Source organism: Phascolarctos cinereus, unplaced genomic scaffold (assembly GCF_003287225.1).
Source record: "Phascolarctos cinereus isolate Bilbo 61053 unplaced genomic scaffold, phaCin_HiC Scaffold_8;HRSCAF=390, whole genome shotgun sequence".
In the NCBI taxonomy this organism is placed as follows: Eukaryota; Metazoa; Chordata; class Mammalia; order Diprotodontia; family Phascolarctidae; genus Phascolarctos; species Phascolarctos cinereus.
Window position 1 is genome coordinate 9,404,779 of NW_027556291.1, and position 17,690 is coordinate 9,422,468.

Consider the following 17,690-nt stretch of genomic DNA (forward strand, 5'->3'; position numbering starts at 1 on the left):
TCCTAAGTCTGTGCCTAAGACAAAGTATTTACTTGTATCCCATTTAGAAATAAAGCATTGAAGGGAAGAAACAAGGTCGTCCCCCTTTCCCACTTAGTACCACAGGGTTAAGCTTTGTTCATTACACACTAGTTATGGCTCTGGGCAACAGAGAGCCACTGATTTTTTTTTTTAAGAAGGGAATGACATGGTCAGACATATGAATTAGATTAATTCTGCAGTATTTTTATTACGAAAAAAATCAAGAGGCCAACTGTGTTTACTGACACATACATATATAGTTGTTTTGGGGGGTTTTTTTTGTTACAATAAAAAAGCACTGGACTCAGAGGAAAACAAGCCCTAAAAGGCCCTTTTCCAACCAGGTGCCTCACATGCATGTTTGCAGGTTACATGAGATTCCCTGATAAATCCCACCATGAAGATGACTTTGTTCTATGATCCCTGATAATCCGTATCATTTGTCAAAGGTGGTTGCCACTGTCATGGAGGATGTCCTGTGTAAAATCCAAACTGTAGAAGAATTCCCTAGAGGTGGCAAGGTCTTCCAGATGCTCCTGTTGGAAGATGACATTGTGCTGATTGCGTCAAGCTCCAGAACACACAAGGGCCTCCTCACTAAGATCCATGACCATGCAAAAGAGATTAGCAAAACCACAGGTGTTGGAAAAATCAAATGAAAGAGTGCCTATTGTTCAGCTGACATAACACACAGTCGGAGAGACATATCAGTATGTACATCTTAGATGGATACTGGAGAGAGGAAATGAACTGAACCAACAACTGAACAGGAGAAAGAGAGCAGGCCAGACGGCATTTGGTAACCTGCAGAATGCTTTCCCCAATCCCAAGCTGCTCTCTGACAGAGAAACCCATTTTTTTTCCCCCAATACCAACATTCTCCTGATGATGCCATCGTGGCAGCAAATGATGAAATAACCACAATTTTCAAAGAATCAAAATTGCAGGGGAACCAAAGGGCAATGGATAGATGCATGGTAGAGAGGGAAAGGCCTATTATCAATGTATGGTTTGCACAAAAGAAATGGAATAAAGGCTATCATCCAGGAAATGTATGACTAGAAAAATGAGACTAGAAAATGGACAAGTCATGCATGAGAGGAAGGGAAAGTGAGGCTAGCTGCTACACTGGGACCCAGAAAATCTTAAAAGTCCTAGAGGAAGGCCTCCAGCCCAGGAATAGGTCCTCTCTGAAGGCTTTCTGAGAGGCCACAGATAAGAATCACACGATGAGAGCTGTATGGGCTGCACTGTGCCCAGTTAGAAGGAATACTCCCACAACAATGAGTTCATCAATGAGATCGAAGGATCTGCTCAAATAATTCAAAGTTGCCAACAAATGAAAACCAGTGGAGAATATAAGACATAAATAACCCCCAAAAGCAGGTCATACATATAAAACAAGGGATTTCCTCATGTCACTATATTCAGAGTTGCACAATGTACAAATCCCCAGAAGATGATTCCAGGGGCTCAAACAATTTCTCACTAACTCGCACCCAAAAGAAAATGTAAAAACATGTTATTGCATAAGCTACTGCCTTCTAGAATAGTCCATAATTCTATCTGTAGATTATGAGATATGTACCTTAATATTTCAAGGGGGAAAAACATTTATAAAGGGCAAGAAAAATATGGTTCTTTTTTTTTTCAATGACTATTTTCATCTACTGTTTCATTTTAGTTTCCTAACACTTTGAAGGATGGATGTGTTATTATCCATATATTAACCAAAAAAAAAAAAAAGGAAGCAAAGGACAAAGAGATTAAATGATTTGCCCTGGATCAGAAGCTAGATTTGACTCAGAGTTCAGTACAAAATCTCCTATTCATTATTGAACGTTTACAAATCTATTTGCCTTTTGCATTTACATATAAATTTTGTAAACTATTCCGTGCTACCTCCCACACAACTTTACATATAAGAAATATAAAAAAATTTGAAAAAAGTAACCTTTTGCATAATTAGGTTAACATACAAAAACACGTCAGTGTTCTCTAAAATACACACAGATGAATGCCATAATGCAAACTGTGTTTGAGCTTTCATTGATACGATGGCTCTTAGGTTGGCCCATATCTGTAACGTCATTTAAAAAATTACTACAAACTTTCAAGATCTGTATTTATGCTGGCTGACCGCCTTTTCAACCCTAAGAACAGCAGGAAAATGCAATTTTCATTATATTCAACAAGTCCATTTTCAGCCAAATGATTGCCCATTGCTTTCCCCAAACACCTCCCTTTGGAATGTGTTCTTTGGAATGCGGCAGCCTATGAAAATCATAGACTGACAGAATGTCAAAACTGGAAGAAACCCCAGGGGCTGTCCAGTCCAAATCATACCTGAAAGGGATAGTATTCCACGTGGCTTCACTGAAGAAAGGCTCTGCCTGCTCTAAGCATGGTGAGTCATTTCAGTCATATCTGACTCTTCATGACCTCCTTTGGGGTTTTCTTGGCAAAAATACTGGCGTGCTTTACCATTCCCATCTCCAGCTCATTTTACAGATGAAGAAACTGAGGCAACCAAGTGACTTGCTCAGGGTCACAAAGCTAGTAAGTATCTGAGGCTGGACTTGAACTCAGGAAGATGAGTCTTTCTGATTCTTAGCCCAGTGAGCCATATACCATAGGAATTTGTTTTACACAAAGCAGAGATGTGTATAAGGTAGATGGCCAGAATAGAGTGCTCCACTGGTACCCACCTATTCGATGCCAATGGAAGGGAGGCAGGCAGATCCCACGCAGCACATTTAGGGGAAGATATGGACAAGAATCGCCCAGGATGGTCTTCCATCTACATTACTCGATGCAGAATGATGCAATCACTGATCCATTTGAATACTGAGTTCATAAAGAAGAGCATCACATATAACCCAGAATTTCTAACCAAGAATCATAGAGTTTATACAATCTTACAAATTCCCCAAATGCCTCAAACATGATAACATTTTTTGTTTATGTCAAAAAACAAAGTGCACAAAGTGAGAATATAAGAATGTCTTTTCACTTTAAAAAGGTTTAGAAATAAATAAAGTTAGGCAGTCTCTGGACACTTTCTTCATAGGAACTGGTTATAATTTTTTTTTTTGCTTCTTGGTGAGGCAATTGGGGTTAAGTGACTTGCCCAGGGTCACACAGCTAGTAAGTGTCAAGTGTCTGAGGCCAGATTTGAACTCAGGTCCTCCTGACTCCAAGGCCAGAGCTCTATCCACTGCACCACCCAGCTGCCCCTATAATTTTAAAAACACTTTAAAACATTCTATGTGACTAATAATCCAATTTTATACTTAATACTAAAGGCATCTGGACATTACCTCAAAGAGGAAGTGCTTCATTTGCAGTGCGACCCCTACTCTGTCTCTACATGAACATCACATAGCAGTTTCACCTGCTCTCCATCTTCCCTCTACCACTTTCTGGGCAGCTAAAGCTGTCACCCCTCTTTGCCTCGCTATCTTGCTGCTGTACAGTTACTTTGTCCCTTGGATATCCCCACATTCCACCGAGGGCAAGGTTGTTTTAGTCACAGCATCAATGAATTTGTCAAGGTTTCTACGTTGTTAAGCTGGGAGAAAATTCTTGTTCTGTTTAGAAGCAAAATGTGGCCTTTTACTACTTTGGGAGATGGTATCTAGTGCTTCCTTTTTCTATCATTCTTTATCTTGTCAGCCATTACCATTTCATCCAAATCTGATTGCTATTCCCTCGGCACAGTTCTAACAGCACTTCTTCAAGCACTCTGCAAAGGTGTCAGGCACCTATCTGCACATTCACCTTCTGTTCTTCATGGCACATCAGGGCAAAAACACTCAGAAGCAAACCTCTAGGCCTTCGATCTGTGGATCACTTTCTGTGATGCTCCTGTTGTATGATATGCTAGTGTGAGGAGCACAGGGCATGCCGCTCACCTAAGCACTACTCAATCTTGGTCTAATTCCACAAACATCACTCTTACTTGAACCTTGCTTCTTTGGTAGAAAGCTTTTCAATACAGGCATCTTTAAGTGACCAGATCTGGCTTGTCTGCATAGTCCAATCTGTTATATCAAGGTGTCAGTCTTCACCCAGACTTCCACATAAGCTCTCCAAATCAGAGAACTCAGTGCCCAGAGAATGGTCTAGTCAACACAAAGCTGAGCCCCAGAAGAAAAGTGATCCTCAAGTACTAATTTTGGAGAAGGAAAGGTTTCTTCAATGGCCTGCAGGCAGCTAAGCTTGGACGTAATCTCCATTGGAATCAACCACTGATAAATGTTGTATCACCTCCATTTGAAGTTGTTCCCATTTGAGGGACAATCAAATCCATGTGGACGGAGGGGCCAGGCTCTATAAAGCCAGTAAGTTCTCTTTAAAAAGTGGGGCTTAATAGTAGAAAACAAGTGAGAAAGATTCTGTATCGGAGCCAGAGCTATCATACCTCTCATATACACAAAATCTTTGAATATGACTGGGAAAACGGTTTTCTTTTTTAACGTACCAAGGGACCACGTACCTCCAACTCAAGGCATCTTTTTCCAAGACTTGAATGGCAGTAAAAGAGGAGCACTGAAGCAAAATTGGATAGACCGTGTACTTTTTGCATAACACTGTGGCTGTTTTGAACAGATCAGTGTGGAAAAAAAGAAAACCTTCAAGACAATCATTCTGAAAAGTCAAATGGTTAGTCTAACTTCCTCTGCACTTAAATCTTGGCACAGCACACAGCATGCTGGATCTGTGACCTCTAGGAAATCAGACTGCTTGAATCAGAAAGCTCTTAATGGATAATCTTGAAAGGATTATCCACATGGCCTCCCCACTGTTCCATATCGACGGTCCAGGCAGCAGCCGCTGCCGCCTTCTGGGCTCAGTGGCATGCTGGAGCCTCGTATTAGGGATGAGGTCTGCTGTCATCCATGGCTCACTGCAGTGGCTGAGTATTGTGTGTCAATATTAGCTGATCCAATGATGCTTCCCATTATCTGTACAAAGCTCTCCTTCAGAAACGCATCTTACAATGCACCATACAAAAATATCTCTAAAAGTCCACCACATAATAGAAATTTCACTACACATGATTTGGTGGGAGGCAAATGGAAAAAAATCACTTTGACCATACTAAACCCTGGCAGTAAAAAGGGAGAGAGGAGGGATGGAGGGAGAGGGAAAGAGAGAGAGAGGGAGAGAGAGAGGAGAGAGAGAAGGAAGGGGGTGGGGAGGAAAGAGAGATGAACTGAATTAAGTGCCCACTATTCATTAAAATATTTTCACTAAGGAAGTGAAGAAATCAACTCCTGATTTAAAAATCAAGCCATCTACATCAAATCCCTCCCTGGTCACTAAAGGCTCCTTTGAGTGTTCCTTTCCTACTCTTGCTGATGACAGTCTGTTGGAAACCCAAGGAAGGCCGTGTGGTGAGCTGCATTTGTGCTAAGCTCAAACGGGCTCTGACATGCAAGTCTTTGGCGTCTTGTGAGCAGGGTGTGTGTGGGCTGATGAGGCACTGTCAGCAATGTCGAGGCTGCTCTCCATGAAAAGGTGAAGGCCATGCAGCTCCTCCAAAAGGAGATAGTCCAAGTACCAGTTCCATTTCTTTTTCTGCAGGCAGAGAAAAAGCACAGTAACAGATTATTTAAAAAAAAAAAGGTGTGTAAACTTTCTCTTTTCCCTCTTTTATATCTTGGAATGCTGTCATTTTAAAATATTCTGAACCTAACACCAAATAAGATGAACATGTTCATATACTAAGCTGCCAATCAGGAGCTTGCAGAGGGGTGTCCTTCTCCCTCCGGATACAGACTAAACTCCATGTGCTATTTTCCAAGCTGGCTTGCTTTGTTACAGCTGTCTATTCACCTTCCTTCTGTTTTCTTCAGGGAATTTTTAAATGATTCACTGCTCTTTTTCTTTGCCTTCCTCCACTCCCACCCACCTTTCAGTGACCCTATCGCTAGCCTCACCCCCTCCACCACCTCAAGAGATCACAAGAAAAACAAAACCTGCAGAGTCAAGCAAAAGAAATGCCCTTAGTGCCCACATCCCAGAGCGCCTGCCTCATTCTACACCTTGAGCCTCTTGCCCTCCGCCAGGAGGTAGGCAGCCTGCCACATTACTGCTGCTCTTGAAGCAGGGGTCTTTACTGCACCGATTGGCTCTCAACTCTTTTTTTATGATGCCGTTGGTATCGTATAAATTATTCTCCATTTCCTCCCCACTTGGTGCTAAGTATTTTTACCAGTCCTTAAGACATGTATGCATATTAAAATCGAACCACAGATGGGCTGGATTCACAGGAACAAAGTTACTAAGTTAAACTGAACCCAGAAATGCTCGCCAAGCCAACTGGCGCTTGTCACTCCAACAGCATTTATTAAGTGCCCAGCCAAACACAGCACTGTGAGATGCGAGTTAGACATTTTCCCCAAGCACTAGGAACTTAACGGTTACAGCAGCTCATGCAGATGCAGGCATTTGTACATTCACAGGAGATGACTGTAAAGCACCATGACCCGTGCAGTTTTTGTAATCAGGTGTATTACTGTCTAGACACATCTTACACAAACACGTGCAAAGTGAGAGATGGGAGCTGCCAATAGCAAAAGTCAAGCTACTGGATAGCTGCAAAATTTCTACGTGCAAATCCTGTACCCCAAAATGTGGCCACTGACCACAAAAAGCAGGCTTTTCAAAGACCTTTAAACTGACCGATTCAGTGGATAATGTTTACTTTAGTGGACTGATGCTGAAGCATGCCCTTCAATTGTTGGCAGAAAGGTCGGGGGTTAGATGTATGGAAAGAACTGTACGGTGTCACACATAGGTGTAGAGGGGTGTGTGTGTGTGTGTGTTTTACTTAACCGTACTTATAACTCAATTCATTACTACAAGACAATCTTTTCTTGGGTGAAGAAGCAGGGTGGGAGAGGTGAGGCGGAAACATACTAGGAGAATAACTGGGAAGTGATAGAAACATTTAAAAAAATAAACAATAAGATACCTCTGAAAAAAGGTAATGCATTTGTTTAAAATTTGAAATTTCCTTTAGCATTTACCTGAATGGAAGACAAAGAAAGTTCCTTTTCGTTTGGCCATCCCTTAAAGAGGAGAAAATAGTCTGTTAGCTAAATCACAGGAAAATTAATTCAGGCTTCTCCCAATTTTGAATAACTTAAAAATCATCGAAGATCTCAAAGAATAGATAATGAACAAGGTGAAGAGGGAGGGTATCCATGAGGTCTGAAAAAAAAAGCTCTTTTCAGATTCTGGTACAGTATCAGGTGCTTATCCTTAAAAAACTTCCTTTAATACAAAGGAGAATCCAATGTGGCATCAAAATTACAAGATAAATATAAAAGGCATCAATATAGCATGTAAAAAAAGGAAATCGAGCCTTCTTAAGCTACTGTTCCTTCTTGCTGCTGGCAAAGGTTGTACCGTGCACTCTTTCTTGGGTTCCTCTTGGACATTAACTCCAGTTTTCCTAGTTTCACATCCCTTTTAAGTCCTGAAGACAAGCTAAACAAGAGAGACGACGGAGAAAAGAATGGAGGCTACCAGCCTTGCCGTGATTCTGTGAAAGCTGGGCTGGAGCTAAGCATGGACCAGATGAATATTTGGTGACAAAGGTTTGAAGGCAACATTGGGATACAGAAGTCACTGAGCATCCTGTTTGGGTCCAAGCACACATTTCTGTCATCTAACTGAACCCTCACAGCAGCAAGGGAGTCCTTTTACTCCTTCCTGATCGATTTTTCTATTGAACTCTCTAGAACAGCCTTTTCAAACTCCTTCTTTCCTCAAGCCTTCCATGCCACCCTTTCCTGCTCTCCTTCACCCACACTTCACTGAGAAGAGGCCATTCACTAGCAATGGCCACTTTTCTATATCTTCCTCCCCTTAACACCATCCCCTATTTTCTCCTCCTTCAGTCTGATGAAAAGGCAGCATTTGTTGCCAAGGCGAACCCTTTGACCCGCTTGCTTGATCCAGTTACCTCTCCAGGTCTGCTGTCACAATCATCCCCTCTCCTTAATTTGCTATCTTTCCTATCTACTGGTTTATTCCCTGATCCATAAAAAAATGCCTAGATGTCTCTAATCTTTAAAAAACCTTCACTTTTTTTTTATCCCCTCAATCTACTCTCCTCTCTTTTCGAACCAAAGTCTTAGAAAAAAATATCTACACTCTGCCCCCACTTCCTTTCCTTACTCCTCAATCCTTTGCAATTTGGCTTCTATTTGCATCACGACTTGAAACTGCTCTCTCCAAAGTCATCAATAAACCTCCAACTGCCAAATCGAACAGCTGCTTCTCAACTCTCATCCTTCTTGATTGAACACATTCTCTCTCTCTTCCTGTCTCTGTCTCACTCTGTCTCTTCCCCTTTCTCTTTTCCTCTCTGTCTCTGTCTCACTCTATCTCTCTCTTCCTCTCTCTTCTTTTTCCTCTCTCTCTCTCTTCCTCTTTTCCTTTCTTCCTCTCTCTGTCTCACTCTATCTCTCTCTTCCTCTTTCTCTGTGTTTTCCTCTCTCTTTCCTCTCTCTCACTCTATATCTCTTTCCTCTCTCTCTCTCCCTCTGTCTCACTCTCTCTCTTCCTCTTCCTCCCTGTCTGTCTCTCTCTCTTCCTCTTTTCCTCTTCTCTGTCTTTCCCCTCCCTCTTCCTTTTTCTCTGTCTTTTCCTCTCTCTATCTCACTCTCTATCTCTCTCTTCCTCTCTCCCTCTGTCTCACTCTCTCCTCTTCCTCCCTGTCTCTTCCTTTCTCTCTCTGTCTCACTCTCTCTTCCTCTCCTGTCTTTCCTCTCCCTCTCCCTCCCTCTGCCTTACTCTCTCCTCTTTTCCTCTCTCTCTTCTCTCTCTCTGTCTCTGTCTCACTCTCTCTCTTTTCCTCTCTCCTTTCTTCTCTCTTCCTCTCTCTCTCACTCTCTCTCCTCCTCTTTTCCTCTGTCTTTTCCTCTTCCTCTCTCTCTTTTCCTCTTTCCTCTCTTTTTTCTTCTCTCTCTGTCTCACTCTCTCTCTTCTTCCTCTCCTGTCTTTTCCTCTCTCTCTCCCCCTCTGTCTCTGTCTCACTCTATCTCTCTCCCTCTCTCTTTTCCTCTCTCTCTTCCTCTGTCTCCCTCTCTCTCTCCCTGTCTTTTCCTCTCTTTCTCTCTTCTTTTTCCTCTCTGTGTCTCTGTCTCACTCTATCTCTCTCTTCCTCTCTGTCTCACTCTCTCTTCCTCTTTTCCTCTCTGTCTGTCTCACTCTGTCTCTCTCTTCCTCTTTTCCTCTCTGTCTGTCTCACTCTATATCTCTCTCTCCCTCTTCTTCCCTGTCTCTCCCTTTCTCTCTCTTCCTCTTCTTCCCTGTCTCTCCCTTTCTCTCTCTCTCTCTCTCTCTCTCTCTCTCTCTCTCTCTCTCTCTCTCTCTCTCTGTCTTACTCTCTCTCTTCCTCTCCTCTCTTTCCCCTCCCTCTTCCTCTCTCTCTGTCTCACTCTCTCCTCTTTTCCTCTCTTTCCTGTCTTTTCCCCTTTCCTCTCTCCTTGTCTCTGTCTCACTCTCTCTCTCTTCCTCTTTTCCTCTCTCTCTCCCTCTGTCTCTCTCTATCTCTCTCTCCCTCTCTTTTCTTCCCTCTGTCTTTTCCTCTTTCTGTCTCACTCTCTATCCTCCTCTTTTCCTCTCTCTCCTGTCTTTTCCTCTTTCCTCTTTTTTCTTCTCTCTCTCTGTCTCTGTCTCACTCTCTCTTCTTCTTTTCCTCTCTCTCTCCCTCTGTCTCACTCTATCTCTTTCCCCCTCTCTCTTTTCCTCTCTTTCTTCCTCCCTGTCTCACTGTCTTCCTCCCTCTCTCTTCTTTTTCCTCTCTCTCTCTTTGTCTCACTCTGTCTGTCTCACTCTCTCTCTCACTCTCTCTTCCTCTCTCTGTCTCACTCTTTCTTCCTCTTTTCCTCTCTCTCTCTGTCTTTCTCTCTTCCTCTTTTCCTCTCTCTCTCTTTCTCTCTCTTCTCTTTTTCCTCTCTCTCTCTCTCTCTCTCTCTCTCTCTCTCTCTCTCTCTCTTCTCTCTCTTCCTCTTTCTCTCTGTCTTTTCCTCTCTCTTCTTCTCTTTTTCCTCTCTCTCTGTCTCACTCTATCTCTCTCTTCCTCTCCTCTGTCTTTTCCTCTCTCTCTGTCTCACTCTCTCTCTCCCTCTTCCTCTCCCTTTCTCTCTCTCTTTCTCTTCCTCTTTTCCTCTCTCTCTTTCTCTCTCTTCTTTTCTTCTTCCTCTCTCTCTCTCTCTCTCTCTCTCTCACTCTTTCTCTTCCCCTTTCTGTCTTTTCCTCTCTCTGTGTCTCTGTCTCACTCTATCTCTCTCTTCCTCTCCTCTGTCTTTTCCTCTCTCTCTCTCTCCCTCTTCTTCTCCCTTTCTCTCTCTCTTTCTCTTCCTCTTTTCCTCTCTTCCTCTTTCTCTTCTTCCCTCTCTTTCCTCTCTCTCTCTGTCTCTCTCTTCTTCTTTTCGTCTCCGTCTTTTCCTCTCTTCCTCTGTCTCACTCTATCTCCTTCTTCCTCTCTCTTTGTCTGTCTCATTCTATCTCTCTTCCTTTTCCCTCTCCTCTCTCTCTCTCTCCCTCTTCCTCTTCTGTCTTTTCCTTTCTCTCTCTCTTCCTCTCCCTGTCTGTCTCACTCTCTCTCCTCTTTTCCTCGCCGTCTTTTCCTCTCTGTCTCACTCTTCCTCTCTCTCTCTCTTCTTCTCTTCTCTTCTCTTCTCTTCTCTTCTCTTCTCTTCTCTTCTCTCTCTGTCTCTCTCTCTCCCAGGGCCTTAGCTCTCTCCAGATTCTCCTTCTGTCTCTATGACTGCTCCTTTTCAGTCTCCTTTGCTGTATCATTATTTATACCCCACTTCTTAACTCTGGGTGCACCCCAGGGCTCTGTCCTGGGAATGCTCTCTCTTGGTGAACTCATCAGCGCCTGTGGGCACATATTATCTCTCCACAGATGCTTCCCAGACGTAGCTCTAGTCTGTGTCAACATTTCTCGTCCCATTTCCCCAAATGATTCTTCAATATTTCGACTGGATGTCATAGAAGCATTTCAAATTCACCATGCTCAGAAGAGAACTCTCAGATTTTCACAAAAATTGGCTCCATCTCTAAGCTTCCCTGCCTTTATAAAGACTACCAAGCTTCTCGTAGTCATCCAGGTTTACAACTTCAGAACCATCCTTGACTCCCCCCTCTCTCCACACACATAGCCAATCAATGGCCAAGTCTCATGCACTTGAGCAGTACAGAATCTCTCACATCTGTCTCCTTTTCTCTGCTAACATGGCCACTGCTTTGATTCAGGCCCTTCCCATCTCTCACTTAGGGCTATTACAAGAGCCTCCTAATTGGCCACCCTGCTAAGCCACCTCTTCAATCCATTCTCTACATCACTGTCAAAGTTGTTTTCCTAAAGCAAAGCTCTAACCCATGTCAGTCTGCCAAACTCACATTTCAACAGTTCCCAGCTACCACCACAAATACAAGTTCTGGTTTGGCATGTAAAATACTTGCCAACCCACCTTTCCAGCTCCATTAGCCATCACTTGCCTTTCTGCACTTGGCAGTCTAGCCAAAGTGGGCTGCTTTGCTCTTCAATCACACAGAAATCTCCTACCTTGGAGCCTTTGTACCGGCTGTCCCTCCAAGCCTGGGAGGTCCTCCATCCTCACAGCCATCTTGTCTTCAACTTCCTGGTTCCCTGTAGCATGAAGCCTTTCCTGGTCCCGTCCCTGCCCTGCCCTACCCTGCCCTACCCCAGTTGCTAATGCTTCCCATTTCCACCTGAATCATTTTGTATGTATTTGGTATATATTTTGTTTTCTCTCTCACACACAGACACACAGAGTCTTCCTTGATAAACTTTCAGCACCTTAAGGGTAGAGCCTGCTAGCACTCTTGTCGCTGTGTCCCTAGCACAACGTAGGAGGTTATGAAATGGTTGTAGATCATTTAATTGGGGGGCCTGGAGCAGCAAAATATTCAGAAACACAGACCCCTCACAGATCTGAACAACTCCCACTGATGGCTGGGGACGTGACTAGTTTTTGAAGCCTTGAAAAACGAATTAGCCAAGCTTTTAAGTTGTTGCTCCACTAAGTCTTGTACAGAGAAGCTAGTTAACTTGGTACATCTCCAGGGATTATTCAAGGCTGATTAAAAAGTACCGAAATTAAATCAACAAGAGCCCCTATTAATATAGCTACATACCTTTTACACAGCCCCTAGAACTAAGGCATATAGATGCTAAGTTCTTGGTGACTGAAGTTCAAAGGCAGCCCTCTTAGAAGACTGATTAGCATTAAGGCCTAATATTTTCTTAGCCCATATGGAACCACCTGTTAACTACAAAAAGGAGGTTTCCATTTGTTAAAGAACAGTGCCCTCTAGTGCTGGAAAAAGAAACAGTCCTCGATTAAGCATTTTAACCACCCAACACTATTTCCTTAAGCATATTAAAATTCAACATCTGATTTTCTGAAAAAGGTGAACTTTTGATCCTACAGCCAAAAGTCTGTTTGCCTGCACTCAAAATGGTGCTTTCTTCTTGATATATTTTATTTTGACAGACAGTTCCTAAACATTCAAACAATGCTTTCCCCTCTCCCCAAGTATATTCCCAATTACAACTCCTTAAAACCCAGGGGCATGATTGTGGCAGGTACATATTCAGGGGTGGGCAACTTGCGGCCTCAAGGCCCCATGTGGCCTTCTAGGTCCTCAAGTGCGGCCCTTTGACTGAGTCCAAACTTCACAGAACAAACCCCCTTAATAAAAGGATTTGTTCTGTACAACTTGGATTCAGTCAAAGGGCCACAGTTGAGGACCTAGAGGGCCACATGAGGCCTCGAGGCCACAGGTTCCCCACCCCTGGCATACATGTTCCTCTCTACCACTGTAAACAGAAAGGAAAGGCTGCTTCTTTCAGCTTGGCTACAGCTCCTCCAGCACTGACCTGTACCTGCCCTCAAACCTGCTGCTTTTTACTGTGGTGTTTGCTTTACAGTGACTGTTTTCATCACTACATATGCCGTTCTTTGATTTGCATTTCTTCACTCTGTATCATGCAATCCAAGTTTTGCCATATTTATCCGAACTCTTCATGACTGTCAGGCCTTATGATGCAAAAGCATTTCATTCCATTCATTTCCAGAATGTTTGGCCATTCATAAGTTGCTTGGTATATACCATTTATCATCAGTGTTTTGCAAGTACAAACCATAGTCCTGCTATTTTAGACAGTGCCTTACAGGTAATATCTGAAACTGATCTGGAGAGAACCAAAAGGAAAAGCATACAAAATTGGCTAGACTGCCATTGCTCTGGGGAAATCACGGAAGGGCTTCACTATATGAAACTACGTAAGTACTCTCACTCACCTACCCTGACCTCCTTCTAATGGCCCCGGGAGGAAAGCAGAAGAGGGTGAGGCATCACTGGAATAGCAGAAAGAGCACTAGTCTGGTATTTCAGAGAACTGGGTTCTAGACTAACTGGCTGGGTGGGCCTGGAGAAGGCACTTAGGATCACAGGATTTGCAACCAGAGGGGGCTGTAGGGATCATCTAATTTAAACCTCCCATTTTACTGAGGAAGAAAGTGAGGCCCAAAGAGGTCAAAGGACTTGCTTAAAATCACAAAGGAAGGAGCAGAGTCAGGACCCAGAGCAGGTTCTCTGACAGCCAAACCACAGCTCTTTCCTTCATAGCCTGGAAAGAGGCTCTCTACAATCTGGGGCTGCTGTCTCATTTGTTAAGTTAGAGTGCTGGGCTAAATGATCTCTCAGCCTCTTCCAACTCTTAAAAATCCTGCATTTCACAGTGTCAGGCTAATGACCTGACTTGCCCAAGGTCAACCACCAGGTGCAGGGCCATTACTAGAACCCAGGCCCTCTGGTCCCTGGTCTCGGGCTCTTTCCACTCTGCTGTGCTGGCTCTTGAAAACTCCTGCCTTTTTTACATTTAATTCATTGCCTAATTCAATGACAAAGAACTATGGAAAATACCAAACCAAAAAGAATTTAAGCCATAAGGAATCAGACAGCAGAACTAGACCAAGCCAGACTATCCAGCCTAAGATACTTCCTAGCTATGTGACCCTGAGCAAGTCACTTCACCCTGTTTGCCTTAGTTTTCTCATCTGCAAAATGATCTAGAGAAGGAAATGGTTGAAACCACTCCAGCATCCCTGCCCAGAAAACCCCAAGTAGGGTCACGAAGAAGCAGACACGACTGAAAACACCACAACAACAATGTCCTAAAGGAATGCCACTCAACTTCCGGTATTTGGGATCTCATGCATCAAGAGGCTGCTCAAGGAAGCCTGAAACAACTAATGCAGTGGTTATTGTCAAGCAAGACCAGGGAGGGGAAAGCAGAAGAGAAAAGGCATGTGGGGGTGGGGGTGGGGCCAAAGAACCTTTCGACTTTTGGTTTTCAGTTGAAGGTCAATCAGAAATCAAGTTAAAGCATTCCTGAATTTTCAGGATCATATTGATTGCATTAGACAAAACACCCTTGGTATTGTCCTGACAATACTGTGGGAGATCCAAGAGAAATGGAAGACAGAGGGTTGGACCTCTTTGGGCCTTGGTAGCTCAAGACTTAGGATCCAGTGATTTGCCTTGAAGGACAATAGGACCTAACAAGCAACAGCACATCATTGGGAACGATCAAGGAAAACCGTATGGAGGCAGACTTGTGAGAAGGAAATGGGAAGATGAACATAAGAGCGCAATATCCCAGCAGCCACTTCAGTGCCCCTCCAATACAGGTCTCACACAACACCTTTGACAATGACCCCTTTTTCATACAGGGTACCATGGATGAAGCAATAAATTATGAGGTAGTGAGGAGCATGAAAATGTTTTCAAGACATCACAAAGCAAGTAATCCAGGAATCCCTACGTACTTTTACCTGAAGCAGAAAGTTGATGGAATAGGGCAGTAAGGCTGGATGATTAATTAGATTTAAACTTTTCTTATATTCCCGTATTTTAGTCTTTTCTAGGATCTGAGGATCTATGTAGAGATAGTGGTCTTTCTCAAAGGATGTGGATGTCCACAGGCAGTCCACCAAGGCGGTCACATATTCATTAAATTCTTGGTAGGTTTTGTTGAACTTCAGCCTCTCCTAAGGGGGCAGGGAAAAGCTCTCATCAACCAGATTGTGATAATAAGCTTTTGCCTCCCTTCCCACCCGTCTCTTTGTCACCCTCCCCAGCCAGGACACCTACTAAGGTCTTGCTCAGTTACTGACACCATTTGTTATCTGATGGCACCAGTCTACCCTCAGTACCTGGTATATCAGTGCATTTTCCTTGGAGGCAGTCAGGTTGACACGATACCTAACAGGAAAAACAGAAGGCAACAAAATTGGAAAAACCAAATGCTGAGCGGTGACATGGATGAATGGTGAACATTTTTACCTTCCTGCTATGAGATTACTACACTCTTCTGAAGGAATAAACATTAACATAAGGTCAAAGGCAATGTGATGGATGCTACAGAGCCACTCTCTCCTTTGTTATGAGAGGAAAAGTGTGGCCTTCAGTAGAGAAGGGGACACACAAAGGAAAAATGGTGCTGTCAGCTGGGGGCACCGTGACTCCCGGGGAGCTGAATGGGCATGGCCAAAGCTCAGTTTCAAATATCGAGTTATCCAGTGTCTGATTTTTTTAAAAGAAAAATTTAAGCTTAAATGAAGAAACAGAAAGCTACTATAACTAATGCTGACCTCTCCCTTCCCCATATATCCCCAAATATTCCAAACAGTATTATTTGTGGTAGCAAAGAATTGGAAACAAAGCAGATGCCTACTGATTGGGGAACAGCTAAACCAAAGGTGATATATGAGTATTACATGTGGTAATGGAACAGTAGTGTGCCGTCAGGAAAAGAAAAAAACCCAAAGAACTCAGAGCAGCATGGGAATACTTTTAAGTTCTGATGCAGAGTGAAGTAAGTCAGAACCAAGAAAACACCACACACCATGAAGTAATGCAAATGGGAACAAAGTAAGCAAGCAATGCTAGAATTCTAATGAGCGAGCTTGTCTTCAAAGACTTGAGGAAATGTATCCCCCCACCTCTTCTTGGCTGAAGTGAGGAACTGGGGGTTGGAATGGGAGGGGTTTTCTAAACTGCATTTTCCCTTTTTCTTTTTTAATATTTGTTGCAAGGGATGGCTCACTAGGTAGGGCGGGGAGAAACTTCTATTCAGGAATGCAGGGGATGTAAAAATGAAAAATATCAAGAAAAATATGATTAAAAAGACTAACTGAGTACATGAGGACTGCTCAGCTAAAAAGGACCCAACTCGTCAAGTTCTTCTGAGTGCATTTATCCATCCCAAAGCCAGCACTGACACTATAATATGCCAGCGGCAGTAGCAGCAGCATCCCAGACTGGACAACCAGGCCCTAGAGAATGCCCTTCTCTTTCCTGGTTACAAAGACCCACCCACAAAGCAAACAGAAATCGTGAATGGATTATCAACATTAAGATGGAACTGTCCTTACAATTTGGAAAAGGCCACGTACCTGTACATAATATAACAGAGACGGTTGAGGGCGATGCTGTCTGAGGTGAGCAGTGCTGGATAGAAGACCCCACGGGGAAATATCACCACTAATGGAAGGTTATAATTGAGATACATGTCAGACACCTTTAGGGAACAAAGATACCATCAGATATTCCTCTCTAGTTCTCAATCAAGTGTGACAAAAATAGCATCTGCACAAAATAAAATGTTTACTCATTATTCATTACAATATTACAAGCAATTATTCCATTAGATCAGAAGTCAACCATCTTCATAGGCAAAACAGGAAATTATAAACCTTCTCTCTCACCTAGTGACCTAAATTTCTACCTAACTGATCAAGAGCTGGGCTAAGGAGCTGTTCCCAGAAGACTACATAAAATTACCTGAGAGGCGAGTGAGGACAGGTGAGTGAGGGCAATGCTTTTCCATTAACACATAATAACCCACTCTAGCACATGTTAACAGCTAGCCAATCTGATACATTGAAAAGCAAATGAGACACAAGACAAAAATTACTTCTGATGAAGAAAGGGAGTCCAGAAAAGGTTGGAATCATGTCAGTGCTGCCTGGGGGAAGACAAATGCTGTTATGACAGCAAGGTGGGGAGAGATCCCATTGGGTGGGAGGGCTCTAAAGCAAGAACAGCTAAAATGTGGAGAAGTTAGAATTTGCATAAGGAAACAAGGGTCATCACCAAGTATATCCCAGATTTGCCTAGGGCCAATCCTGTAGCGAGAAAAGATTTTCATTTTCTTTTTTATTTCCATGATATTAAGTAATTCTTCAGAAGTATATGCCATCAAAAACTTCAACTGGTTTTAAATTATGTTCATATGAGCCACCACCACGTGGGACAACTGACTGCAGAGAAGCATTTAAATAACAAACCATCAAAATGAGTGGACATCACGAGAAATGATCACGCAGAATGGGATGCTTACCATCTCAAAGAAATCCAAAATAAAGTGAAGTAAGAAACTACTGTTTTTCTCCAATCGCAGAGCAATCGTGGACAGCCATCCCACGTAGTAGATCAGCTCACTCACAGAGTTCAGGGCAATCATGGGAGTGTCCCTACAATCAGAAAGCAAGCAATTCACACACAGGCATTCCCAAAACTCTTTAACTTTCAAGCTGTTCTGTCTA

General features: G+C 43.1%; 1 protein-coding gene across 6 annotated transcripts in view; it reads right to left on the reverse strand.

The window, feature by feature from the left end:
- Positions 1-204: 204 nt before the first annotated feature.
- CENPI (centromere protein I) overlaps positions 205-17,690 on the reverse strand; it is a 57,414-nt gene continuing 39,928 nt past the window's right edge. For 2 of the 6 annotated variants that reach the window (XM_020963426.2, XM_020963424.2), the window contains 6 exons: positions 17,486-17,618; positions 16,539-16,663; positions 15,297-15,345; positions 14,916-15,131; positions 7,059-7,100; positions 205-5,604 (listed from right to left, as the gene is read on the reverse strand). In XM_020963426.2, the coding sequence (XP_020819085.1) occupies positions 5,443-5,604; positions 7,059-7,100; positions 14,916-15,131; positions 15,297-15,345; positions 16,539-16,663; positions 17,486-17,618 (727 nt within the window). In that variant the 3' untranslated portion in view covers positions 205-5,442. Of the gene's footprint in view, positions 5,605-7,058; positions 7,101-14,909; positions 15,132-15,296; positions 15,346-16,538; positions 16,664-17,485; positions 17,619-17,690 lie in introns of all 6 variants that reach the window. The other 4 variants (XM_020963425.2, XM_020963422.2, XR_013483663.1 and 1 more) reach the window with 3 other exon arrangements.